The 12,756-nt window shown below is 45.2% G+C and overlaps 1 protein-coding gene across 2 annotated transcripts in view; it reads right to left on the reverse strand.

Moving 5' to 3' along the window:
* Positions 1 to 533: 533 nt before the first annotated feature.
* STAT5B (signal transducer and activator of transcription 5B) overlaps positions 534 to 12,756 on the reverse strand; it is a 65,338-nt gene continuing 53,115 nt past the window's right edge. For both annotated transcript variants that reach the window (XM_047093574.1, XM_047093575.1), the window contains 7 exons: positions 10,800 to 11,006; positions 9,681 to 9,775; positions 9,450 to 9,580; positions 8,425 to 8,595; positions 4,155 to 4,206; positions 3,713 to 3,820; positions 534 to 3,181 (listed from right to left, as the gene is read on the reverse strand). In XM_047093574.1, the coding sequence (XP_046949530.1) occupies positions 3,055 to 3,181; positions 3,713 to 3,820; positions 4,155 to 4,206; positions 8,425 to 8,595; positions 9,450 to 9,580; positions 9,681 to 9,775; positions 10,800 to 11,006 (891 nt within the window). In that variant the 3' untranslated portion in view covers positions 534 to 3,054. The remainder of the gene's footprint in view (positions 3,182 to 3,712; positions 3,821 to 4,154; positions 4,207 to 8,424; positions 8,596 to 9,449; positions 9,581 to 9,680; positions 9,776 to 10,799; positions 11,007 to 12,756) is intronic.

The following is a 12,756-nucleotide window of genomic DNA, read 5'->3' on the forward strand; positions in this document are numbered from 1 at the left end:
CTGCATCTCCAGCTTCTGCCTGCGCTGGTCTCTCCACCTGACCGCCTCTCCTAACTCCCATGTGTTCTTTAGGGGTCAGCTCAAGCTAACTGGTGCCCTTCTTCCATGTTCTCTTGTATTCCCTTACGGCCTCAGGACAGCTTTATTGCAGCGTGAGCCAATCTCCTATCATGTTTGGTTATGTTTGTCATCTTTCCTGGGCCACGATCCTCTTGAGGGCAGAACAATTTCTCCTCCCACTCACAATGCCCAGCTCAGAGCAGGCAACTCGAAATGTGCTTGAAATTTAAGGGTAAGCTTTGTAATGGGAACAGTGTGGAATCAGGAGGCTAGGAGGTACAGACGATCACTCTAATTTTTAAAACATCATATGAACAGGAAGGTAAGAAATGCCCCCTCTGCCATCAAAGCTAGGACACACTCTCTGAGGCCACCAGTTCCGTTTTTCACAGTCACACTGATGATCGCAAATATTTCCCTATCAAAGCCACCCTCCCTCACCATCTCGATGAAAAGAAAAACAGAACTCAATATTGTCCCTTCAGAGGAAGCCTTTATTGTAACATAAAATACACAATTTTGTGACTGCCCCAGATTGTACACAATACTTTTTTGGTGGCTACATACTAATCTGCCTCAACACTAAAATATGTATCTGAAATAATTTCACAAAGTTTTAAAAAGAAAAATTATAAAAAGTATACTTCCACTTTAAGTTCTATTCACTTTTAGTCTCCCCACCCCCCTACAAAAACCCGGCACATACCACACATTGAAACATTTGATGACTTATGTGTGTGCGTGTCTGGGGGCGAGTGAGAGGCAGAGGAGGTCAAGACTTGCCACTGCCTCTTTTGTGGTTTGCAGGAACAGGGAGAAAAGAGAAAACACAACGCAGATAGCGAGCATACCTTTCAGTCAAACATCTCTCCCATCTATCAGCGCAGCCTCAGGAAAACGGAGGACAGGTCAGCGACCGTACCAGCATGGGACCCCTCTGCTCGGGGCAGCCACGCTCTTTGGCTCCTGTCCCCCCAATCTCCAGTGCCAACCGTCAAGGGCAAGCTCTGCCCACAGCACACCCTGGCGCTGGGTCCCTGCCAACGTGAAAGTGTGTCAGTTCCGCCCCGTCGGGGCTGCTGAGCTCCCGGCTGGCCTGCCACGGCACTCAGGGCACTCAGGGCACTCAGGGGCCGGTGCTGGTGAAGTCCAATGGGCAGGCAGGGAAGGGCTCTTTATGACTGGGTCCGAGAGCGGTCAGGCCTCCTCCTCCTGCTTCCCCAACACTCATCCTCATGGGTGGAATTTTAATCAAATCTTGAGGGGTATGTAAAGGGCTTAGCGACATCCTATGTCACTGCTGGTATCATGGAAGGGTCGGCCTGCTCCTCAGAGGCAGAGAGATTCTACTGCCTGGCATAGAAAAATAAATCAGTGTATGAAACCAAGCCAGGGCAAACAGCAGCTTTTAAAAAGTCATCTTCCAATAAATAATTTACTACAGAGGAATATTTTCCTTTAACATCAAAACACTGATAAATTCAGAAGTCATTTTTGTAAAAAAAATATGTTTATTTACTCACATGTATAAAAATAAGGTTTTTAGGGCCATTCTCTCCTGGTGTGGTCATTCCTTCTTTTGGAGAAGGGGGCCGGGGGTGAGTGACCTTTAGGCCTACCCGGAAAGCTATACCTGCTTCCCCCTCTTCCCACCTGACTGCGATAGACCGTTCCTTCCTTCTGGGGTAAAGCTACGGAAGAAATCGTGGACGTTGTACTGAAGCTGTTTTGTTTGGTTTCTGCAGCTTACCAAACTTCCTAGGAAACCCACTGACTGTGTTGCCCCAGATTACCAACGCTGACACCCAGTGGCCCGTACCAAGTGGGCAACAACGTCGCTGAGCACGCTGGCCCTGGGTTCGAACTGCACCCCCACCGGCCCCTCCCTGAGATGGCCCGTGTGGACGGTGAAGGGAATCGAGGTGACCTGGGTGTGAATGGCACAGGACCTGCCACAGGAAGAAAGGGCTGTGATATCAGATCAGGGTGGGAAGAGCAAAACAAGAAGTCCCGATTTAGAAACAAAACACCAGTCAGCCTGTGCGAGTGGCCACCATCAGTAAGCCGTGGGGTAGCCGCGCTCGGGCGGAAGGACGGGCAGACCAGAGGGCAGCTGCCCCGGGTGGCAAGGCAGCTTTCTCAGCGCCTGTGGGTCACGGCCTGGCCTTCCACTCTGGCTGCGACACAAAGGACATCAGCACTGTAAGCTGCGGTTATGTGACCCTCTTTTCTTTTCTCTGGTTCATCAAACGTGTCTGCGCACGTGCACACACACAGAACTGAGGGGCAATTCACACAGTGGATGGAAGGAGAGGGAAGGAAAGAACATGGGTTCAGTGTTACTTAAAAAGCAACTACCCATCAGACAACCCGTGACTTCCCTTGCCCCAACAATCACTGTATGTCCCCGCTTTTTCCCATCCCTACCCAGGAAAACGGGAGTCACGGAGAGGGAAGGAGGGAGGACGGCTTTCTTTTTCAAAAGGCAATTTGTACATTTCAGAGGAAAGCAGAGACAATCACGGTTATATATCAGTTGCTTGGCAGACACAGTGACAAATCTCACAGGAGAGGTGCTTTCTCCTCCCTTTGTCCTTCTCTGACTTGAACAGCCACATGTCAAAGTTCAGCCACCCTCTGAACACATGGCCAAGTTCCAGGGTTCATGGAATTGCTGCCTTTTACACAAGGTTAAAACAACCACAGCCACTGTTTATGGCCCCAGTGCTGCAACTAAACTCTGGACAGCAAGGGGGAGAAACAGCCCAATGTGAAAACTCACGCACACACACACCCACACACCCTCACACTCACACACTCACACACGTTCCCTTCACTGGTGCCACCATGCACAGAAACACTAAAGTCACAACTAGTATTAACACTTCACATTATGAGTATTGTTTCCAAAGAGAAGCGATTCATGGAATTAAAACATCCACAAGAGTAACTCCTCTGGCGAGGACGAAGAAGCTAAAGATGGAGATGGGGGCGTCATGACTGCGCGTGAGGGATCCACTGACTGTCCATAGGTCGGCCCAAGAGCTCTTCCACACGCCGCGCCACATCCATTGTGTCATCCAGATCAAAGTCCCCATCATTGTCAAGGACGGGGTCAGGGCTTGGGAGAAAAAGATAAGAGATAAAGGGAAGGGGAAGGTTGCCCAAGGCCAATGATGAGCCACAGAGACCACCCCAAGCCCCACACCCCACTGGGTGAACAGCCCAAGATGGCCTGTGCCCTTGGCCTAGGCTTCAGGGGAAAGATGCTCCTGATCTGAACAGTGGGGAGTAGAGTCCTTTGCTATCTGGACGGAGAGGCTCAGGCTAGAACACCCACCCCAGCTGTCCCTAACCCTGGCTGTCCACACATGTAAAGCCCATGTGCTCCTTATACAAAGCAAGAAAAATCTACATTTTGAGAGAGAAGAGTAGTTGACGTTTGCCCAACCCCATTCTAAACTACCAATACCTTCTGTTCAAATCTCTGTCTCCCACCTGGGCATATGCTGGTGCCTGGCCTGGGTGGTCTCAGACCTACAGGAGCTCTGGGTCCCTTTGTCCACCAGCCCCCCCGGGCCCAGCCTGAGCCCCAGAGAACACAGCCCCAGCCCCAGCTCCTCCCTGCGGAGCCCCAGAGAACACAACCTACTTCTGTGGGTACATGTTATAATGAGCCTGGGGGCACACGGCTGGGGAGGGGGCCTGGTCCATGTAGGTGGCGCTGGCCCCGGCAGAGTCTGCAGACGCATTCACAAACCTGCAGGAGGAACAGGAGAAGCCTCAGTGACCTCAGGGCAGCGGCTGACTTGGGGAGGGCTCAAGGGGCATGTTTACATCTCTTTGGGGTGTGGAAGCACAAAGCGCCCCCTGGGCCTGGGGGTCCGGCTGCGGGAGTGGGGTCCTGGGTCCTGGTCCCATTGAGACTAAGCTCAGTTCCCTCTCCGGCGGCTGAGCCAGGTTTCAGGGGGCCAGGGGGTGCTGGGCCCTACAGGGCCTATAAGCGGGAGGGGCAGCGGTGAGGGGCGGAGGGGGGGCGCGGGGGGAAGGGAAAGGAGGCAGCAGAAGACCAGGGCTGGACCCTGGACACTTACTCAGGGACCACTTGCTTGATCTGTGGCTTCACGTATCCGTCCACCGCTTTAGCTGCCGAGGGGGGGATGGTGATGAGAACCAAAGTTCTCAAAGAAATGAAAATGCAATCTCCCTTAAGAATCACAGCTTTTCTCATGACAGGACACAAGCACCTAATTCTATCTTAGGATCTGATACAAGCACTTAATATTTGAATCTGTTAGGGGGACCTGGTGTAGGAGAAGCCTTAATATTAAAACTGCAAGTTAAGATATCTTCCGAGTTGGCTTGGATGTGTTGATAAATTCTTCAAGCCACAGAAAATGTATGCTCCAGGACAAATCTAAACCAAACATTAATTGCACACTAAGTGTAAAAAGAAAAAATATCTTAAAAGTTTAAAGTCACAGATGTGGCGGAGTGGCAGGATTTGCTTTGTGTCCCAGGCAACAACACTGGGAGGAGATCAGAAGAGAACACAAAAGGGAACACATTGTCAATCACAGAGAGAAGAACACTGTCGTAATTAGAACTGCCCACAAAAGAAACGGGTTGTCTTGGGAAAAACTGATTTCCCGACCCCGGCAGATCTTCAAATGGAAGGAGTACAAACACTTGTCAGGGGCTGCACAGAGAAATCAAAGAAAGGAATGAATTTGACTTGGTGGCCCCTGGAGTTACTCTGGGAATCTCCTCTTTTAGGAAAGGGAGTGTCACGCAGGTGTCTGTGTGCTCTTTTGTGTCTGTGGGCTTTCTACATTTGCGGGTAATCTGATGGTCACTCATCCAGGTGAGTGCTGTCCATGCCCCGTGGCTGGTTAACAAGAACGTCCGTGTGTCTCTCTTTCACTCTCCCCAGAATCCCCACTGGGATGTGGGAGGCTAGGGGACAGATCGGAGAGTGGTATGGTCAGCCATAATTACCTTTTTAAGAGGCTGACTGTAGAAACCCAGTTAAGTGAGTAGTAGGAATGTGATAGTCTGAAGTCGGTGAATGAAGTCTCATTTCTTGGGTATGTGAGTATGGGAATACATATAATCCTAATGATGTCAGACAATGAAGACGACGCTAAGGTCAAGAGGATAAAAAGTTTGTCAATGAAACAGTCCAAGATAATGAAATGGCACACGGGGCACAAGTTGCTTGTTACCCTAACCTGCTTCTTCTACGCCTTCAAATGTCAGGATCTGCCTTTTTATAATACTGCATGCTTTTTGTGCTTTACAGTTTCTAAAGAATTTTATGGATTGGCAAAAAAGATAAAACCTAAAGAAATGCTGTAAAAAATAGGATTTAAAAACCTAAACTAGCTGTGCTAACAGAAAAAGAAACCATGGTAGATTTAATCCAAAATACGGCATAAATCTGAAAAATTTTGGCTTATATTCCCACCTAGAAATAGAATCATCCTTGCAGGGTGGGAAGGCATGATATAAAAGGCTCTATACAGGAAACAGGTTGATGAATGATTAGGCTGTATAGAAAATACAAGTTTTGCACTTCAGCAAAATAAAACTTAAATGTTAAAAGAACAATGACATACTGAGAAAAATATTTGCTATATATAATAAAAGGCTTATTTACTATATAAAAGTTCTTACACCTTATTAGGAAAAGATGGAACCCCGAAAGAAAAATGGACAAGGAATAGAAACACACTTCACAGAAAAAATAGAAACAGCCAGTAACATGGAAGTGAAGAAATAGACTCTGGAGCTAGACTCTTTGAGCTCAAACCCTGGTTTGGTCACTTTCTAGCTGTGTGGACTTTGGCAAATTATGTTACTTCTCTGTGCCTCAAGTGCTCCTATGTAAAGTGAGGAGAGTAACAGACGTACCTCCCAGACCTGTTCTGAGGATTAGATGAGATACTATATGAAAGCTGCCCAGGAAGGGCCCAGTGCACAGGAAGTACTCAACAAATGTCAGCTGTTATTACTCTAGTTACGATTTTGCTATTATCATTATGCGAAAAGACATTTGATCTTGCTTAGAATCAAAGAAATGAAAATAAGAACCAAGACACCATTTTTATGCCAGTCAGACTGGCAAGAATGAAGCCAGTGAACAGAATCTATGACTGGCAGGGGATATGGAGGAGCAGGTGGTCCAACAGACATCGGTGGGAGTGAGAACGGATTCCCCATTCTGGAGGGTGATTCTGCAAAGATCTGTCAAAATGCTTAAAAAGCATGTATATCCTTTGATGCAAATTCTACTTTAGGAGTTTATCCAGGGTAATAGTTGAACAAGATTAACGTACCAGGTTATCTCAATATTTTTTATTTCTTTATTTTTATTATTATTAGTTTTTAAGTCAGCTCTACACTGAACACGGAGCTTGAACTCATGGGCTCGAGATCAAGAGTCACACGCTCCACCAACAGAGCCAGCCAGGCGTCCCCAGCTTATCTCAATATTAATTCACAACAGAAAACTGTGAATAACTTAAATTGTCGGTCTCAAATTTCCTATGACTTCACTCACAGGAGGACTTTAAGATACAAAACAGATAAATATAAGGAAAGGGAAGCAAAAATAATATAAAAATAGGGAGGGGGACAAAACATAAGAGACTCTTTAATATAGAGAACAAACAGAGCGTTGCTGGAGGGGTTTTGGGAGGGGATGGGCTAAATGGGTAAGGGGCTTAAGGATTCTACTCCTGAAATCATTGTTGCACCATGTGCTAACTTGGATGTAAATTATAAAAAATAAATTATAGAAAAAGAAAAAAAATTGTCAGTCTCTCAAATCAGTGACATCGAATCACTCACTGTACATGGAATTCCATGCAATCATTATAGTGATGTTGTAAGATTATACTTACAGACCTGCAACTCTGCCTATGGTATATATAATTTTTAATTTATTTAAATGTTTTATTTATTTTTGAGAGAGAGAAAGCGTACAAGCAGGGGAGGGGCAGAGAGAGAGAGAGAGGGAGACATAGAATCTGAAGCAGGCTCTGGGTTCTGAGCCCAATGCGGGGCCTGAACTCATGAACTGCAAGATCATGACCTGAGCCAAAGTTGGACGATTAACAGACTGAGCCACCCAGGTGCCCCTCCCTCTGGTACATTTTTAAGTGGAAAAAAAATCAGATCACAAAAGATGATGGATAATACGACCCAAACCGTTTACTGAACTCCAAGCCTGACATGATCTGGCACCTCTATTGCTCTGCCCTAACCTCCCACACTTTCCTGCTCATTCAGCTCTGGCCTACTGGGCCCCCCTCGTGGGGTTTTTCAAATACACCAGTCTTACTCCCACCTCAGGGTTTTTGCACTTCTTCTCGGGTTTTGGTCTAGATCATTGTATGGCTAGCTTCCTCATTTCATTCAGCTCTGCGCTGACAGCACCTTCTCAGAGAGACCTTGCCTGACCACTCCACTGAAATGCTACCCCCATCCTCCTCCCTAACCCGTCTCTACCCCTTGACTGTGCTTTCTTGTCTTCATAGCATCCATCACTAAATACATGTATTTGTTTGTTGTCCTTCCACTACTAGGTTGTAACCTCCACACAGGAAGTCCCCAACAAGCATCTTGTGACTGACTGAAGAATACATATCTGCACAGACAGGGAGAATATTTGCTACACTTATTTTTGGTGGTCAATCTCTGAATGAGAGATGCTGTATGTATTTTCTTCTCCATACTTTTCTGGAAATTTTACAATTAATACAGAATACTTTTACACTCAGAAAACAATAAAACCATCTCTGTTTTGAAGAACAAATTTCACCTTTCTAGTTTTATTTGATCTAAACTTGTTTTAAAAGCAATTTGAGGGGTGCCTTGGTGGCTCAAGTCGGTTAAGTGTTGGACTCTTGATTTTGGCTCAAGTCATGATCTTGTGGGTTTGTGAGATCAAGCCCTGAGCTGGGCTTCACATTGGCAGCATGGAGCCTGCTTGGTACTGTCTCCTCTCTCCCTTCCCCTCCTTCCACCTGTGTGCTCTCTCTCTCTCTCTCAAAATAAATAAAACATTAAAAAATGAATAAATAAAAGCAATGTGAAAAAAGATAATAAATTTGTTCCCTTCAATTTGATATTTGGGGTCAGCAGCAGATATGTTTTCTATATGACTGAAGAATATAGCCAAGGATTTACGACTGCCTTGAATAATACTCAAACAGCAATAACTAAATACTGATTGTGTAGGTTTTCATGCAAGACAGACAGACAGACACACACACACACACACACACACACGTACACACACAAAAACCAAAAGAAAACTCAAATCGCAACAAAACCAGATCAGAATGCGAACATTGTTACCAGTGGCAGGCTCGCATGGGACTGGTGTGTAGTATTTGGAGTACACTTCATCTTTTGGCCGATCAGGAAACACGTAGATAAGGTAATTCAGGTCCCCTAAGCGGTCAGCCAGGGACCGGATGGAGAAGTCTCTGGTGGTAAAAGGCATCAGATTCCAAAACATCCTTTCCTCTAGAGCGATAAACAGAATAATCGTATTCTAAACATGATTTCTGAACAGGAAATGTTAAAAAATCCAAACATGCTACAAATTAAAGACTCTCCGTTAAAACTGTCCCAATAAAGATCTCCATTTAAAATTAACCACAGGTTGTAGTTCAACTCATTTATCAAAGCCAGGGGGGAAAAAGCAGGTAATGCATATGGCACTTCCCTAGAGAGCCAATGATCTCAGGTAGTTTCAAGTTCAAATGGTTTTTCGGTCCCTCTGTAGAAGAAATAGTTCTTATGGACTCCAATCCTTGATTGCTGTACAAAAGCATCTGAGTGAGACAGGAAGCCTGCCGACAGCCAGAGGCTGCAGAGAGCTGTGAAAGGCTGGGAATATCTTTAAGTTGCAAAAAAACTAGCAAGCTACTCTTATCTTATGTTGAGGATCAGAGGAAAAAACGGTTCTTGGATGGAAAGAATCTGTGGCCATGCCTTTATGTGGATTAGGAGAAAGGAATAATTAAAATGACTCCAACTCATCCAAGTATTTCTTCATTGAAATAAGCTCAGGGTCGAATAAGGCGGCAGACATTTCAAAAGGGAAGCAGCTGAGATTGTGGACACAATGCTGCATTACAGGTAGCCATGTCAGGGTTACACAGTTTCGTTTCTCAAAATCAGTTAACTGTGTTTCCCGTGATGTGATTCTACAAGGGCTGCCTTAGCAGCAGCAACTGGGTCCTGGTGACACCTTTGCACTCCCTTCCTCAGAGCTGACTGCATCACAAATATTCAGTAAGTCATTTGTCAAAGTAATTTTGCAACAGAAGCAGCTAACTAGAGCCAAGATATGTTTTAAAAAGGGAGGAACTCACGAGAATCAAACTTCCAAGCAATGGTGATGCCACCGATTTCAGAGTCGCTGAATCTCAGCAAGAAGGTCCCATCAGGCTTGTTAATGAGTAGGTCATGGGCCTGTTGCTTGTTCACGAAACCCAAAATGGCCCTGGATTGCAAAGGCCAAAGGAGCAGAGGCAGAGTGTGATGTTTTAACAGAGGAAAGAAGAGCTTCAACCTCTATTGACTTAGGAAATAAGGATTCTCACCCATCATTCCAATGAGGCTTGAGATGTTTTTTTAACACTTCCATCACACCATCAAACCACTGCCAGAAAGTGTAATTTCGTCCTGGCAAATTCTCCTGGTTGGAGATACAACAGTGAACACAAGAAGGCCAAGAGTAACACTTGGAATATTGCCTGCATATGATTTAACTGAAAAAAATCAAATGGAAAACAAATATCTACACTGTCAGAATCGTACAAACATACATGCCTGTCCGAGTTTTACCAAATGGTCCTACAATCAAAAAGCTGAAGAGAGAGGAGGAAAGAAGGGAAAAAACAACAACGATTACCAACACCCAGTGGACCCCTGCTATAAACACCTCCACCTGGATCTGAGCTTTCTTTGCTGTTTTTGAATTAGGTCATGTAAAACACCTGGGGGGTGGGGGCCGTAAGCAAAGAAACAAAAGTTGGATTTAAAGTCAAAGATGTGGGGCACCTGGGTGGCTCAGTCATTTGAGCGTCCGACTTCAGCTCAGGTCACGATCTCACAGCTTGTGAGTTCAAGCCCCATGTCGGGCTCACAGCTGTCAGTGCAGAGCCTACTTTGGATACTGTCCCACCCCCTCTCTTTCCCACCCCTGCTTGCACTCTCTCAAAAATAAAATGCTTAAAGTATACACACACACACACACACAAAGTCAAAGATGTGATAGGTGACATCTGAATTCCCCGATGCTAGAGGAGAAGTTTCCTCTACCAGCATTCCCTTTTGTGGGCTGAGGGTCTTGGGGGGAGTCTGGTTTTGCAGGGTCACACAGCAGCGAGCACCAGCGAGTCCATGGGAAACAGCCATGGACTTCTGGCCACAAAAGCTTTACTTCTTTTGAGATATGTTACCTTTTGCTTTGCTCTGTTTCCTTTATAAAGGAAAAAAATGCACTAGCTGCACACAAAGCCCAGCTTACTTAAATATTCAAAGATCTAGTTTTCTACATAAAAAAAGCTATGTGCTTATCCATCTATTCAGAAACTGGTGATTACGCTGGGCACATTTTATTAGCATCATGAAGAACAAGTGCCCTGGGGCAGGAAGACTCTGGAAGGCATCTGGTTTGGAAGGACTGATCTAATGGCAGCTGGCGGCGCGTCCCTCACCCTGTTGAACTGGGACCAGGACACGGACATGCCATTATAGTCTTCAAGGTGGCTGCTGCTGCTGTTGAACAGTTTCTGTGCCAGGAACACGAGGTTCTCCTTGGTCAGGCCCCGGTTGCTCTGCACTTCGGCCTTGAATTTCATGTTGAGCGCCTCACACAGCTGCGGCCACAGCACTTTGTCGGGCACGGCAAATGGCACCCTGCCCTGCGAGGGAGAGAAGCCAGGATCTTAGGAGAAAACAGTTGCATGATTTATTCATTCCACCCACAAAACAAAAACAGTGATGGCTCAATGTAGTCACACACATTTGTCTTGCTGAGCCTGAGGATAAATTCTAACTTTTATGGCATATGCAGCTCTGTGAGATGCAGAAGGTTCCATTTTGCCTTCTTTACACACAGCCTAGAAGGTAACCTCACACTGTCCATGGTGTTTTGTAAATGAGCTGCTGAACGTACAGTTTAAGCCTACGTTCGAAAGGCTGCAGAAACAAAACGTGACCAAAGGTCTGGTTTACGCCGTAAACCCCATGGGAACAGAAATCTGAAAGACTGGTTCTCTAAGGGCAGGCAGAAAGAATGGGTGTGGGCTCACACACGTATGTGCACAGGTGTGATCTTTGCCCTTGAACTCCAGCTCAAACTGAGAAAATTTCATGCTGAAGAGTGGAAACTGTGAGTTGGACCACTTTATTCAGAAACAGTTTACAACATTAATTTTTAATAAACTGTTTTTTTCATCCTATTTGGCCAGAGTTCCTCCTCTTCTTTTTTCATTATTACAAAAAATTGTTTTGGAATAGGCAATTCCTTCACATGATATAAAATTTAAAAAGCATGGGAGGGTATCTGATGGAGTCACTTTCTTAAACCTGTGTCCCACCCAGCAGGCCCAGAGCATGTAATCTAGTTGACCGTGTATGCCTCCACAGGTATTCAATGCTTACCAAGAAACACACATTTTTCCTTTCAAAAATTATAAGTAGTAGCATAAAATCCACATGTTCTGCATCTTCCTTTTGTTCACTTAATTCTATCTCTGCAAGACCTTACTTATAGCAGCACATTCAAGAAATTTCTTTTTGTGGCTGCTAAATACTCCACAGTCTGGAAGAACAATACAATATTTAACCAGGCCTCCGTAGACAGACATCTGTGTGTCAGCCTAGCAATCTTCAGCTATGACAGACAATGCTGCGATGCACGTAAGTCATCTGACACATATGCAAATATATCTGTAGAATAAATCCCCAAAAGTATGTATTTATTTTAAAACAGTGTGAGATGTACGCCAGTCATTAACACAACTGAAAATGTTAAAAATGCTTATTTATTTAGGCCAGGCCTAAATAAACTTAGGCAATTTATTCAGTAATGGCATGCTGCAGGAGATGTCGAAGTCACATGGGGAGCGAGCTTGGTGGGCAGGCAGGGAAGGGAATGAGAGAAGAGGGGCACTTCTATCCAGGAGGCTTATTAGGAAGCAACGCAGGCAGAGAGTTTTGAGAGGAGACTCAAACTCAAGATTTGTAGAATGGGCACAGTAGGATTTCTGCTAAAAACCTCTCCTTTTGCAGCTAAAATATTGTTCTCTAAAGAGGACCATTGAGATAACTCGGTTAGACTCTTCACGTTAGAGTCACGTTAGACAAGCAGTAACTTTTATGTCCTGAATACCTACCATATGGACTACTCTCCACTGTAAATGTACAACATCTACAACTTTTCCTGATGAAATGTTCTGAAAATGCTCAACAAGCACACACTAGTGGTTTTCTGATAGCATTTGATGTATAAGTCAACAAAACCATATTCATTCCCTCAGACAAAACATCTCGTTCTTGGAGAGACGTGGGATGAATCACATAACCTAAAATTTGGAGCACATTGAATGGCACCCTCATTTATTGGAGGGAAGTTGACAGGAAGCAACTGCTAAGCTACAGTAACCTCCT

This window comes from Lynx rufus, unplaced genomic scaffold, assembly GCF_022079265.1.
Source record: "Lynx rufus isolate CCGP_SWC_20201006 ecotype Redwood Valley unplaced genomic scaffold, mLynRuf1.p SCAF_34, whole genome shotgun sequence".
NCBI classification, from domain to species: domain Eukaryota; kingdom Metazoa; phylum Chordata; class Mammalia; order Carnivora; family Felidae; genus Lynx; species Lynx rufus.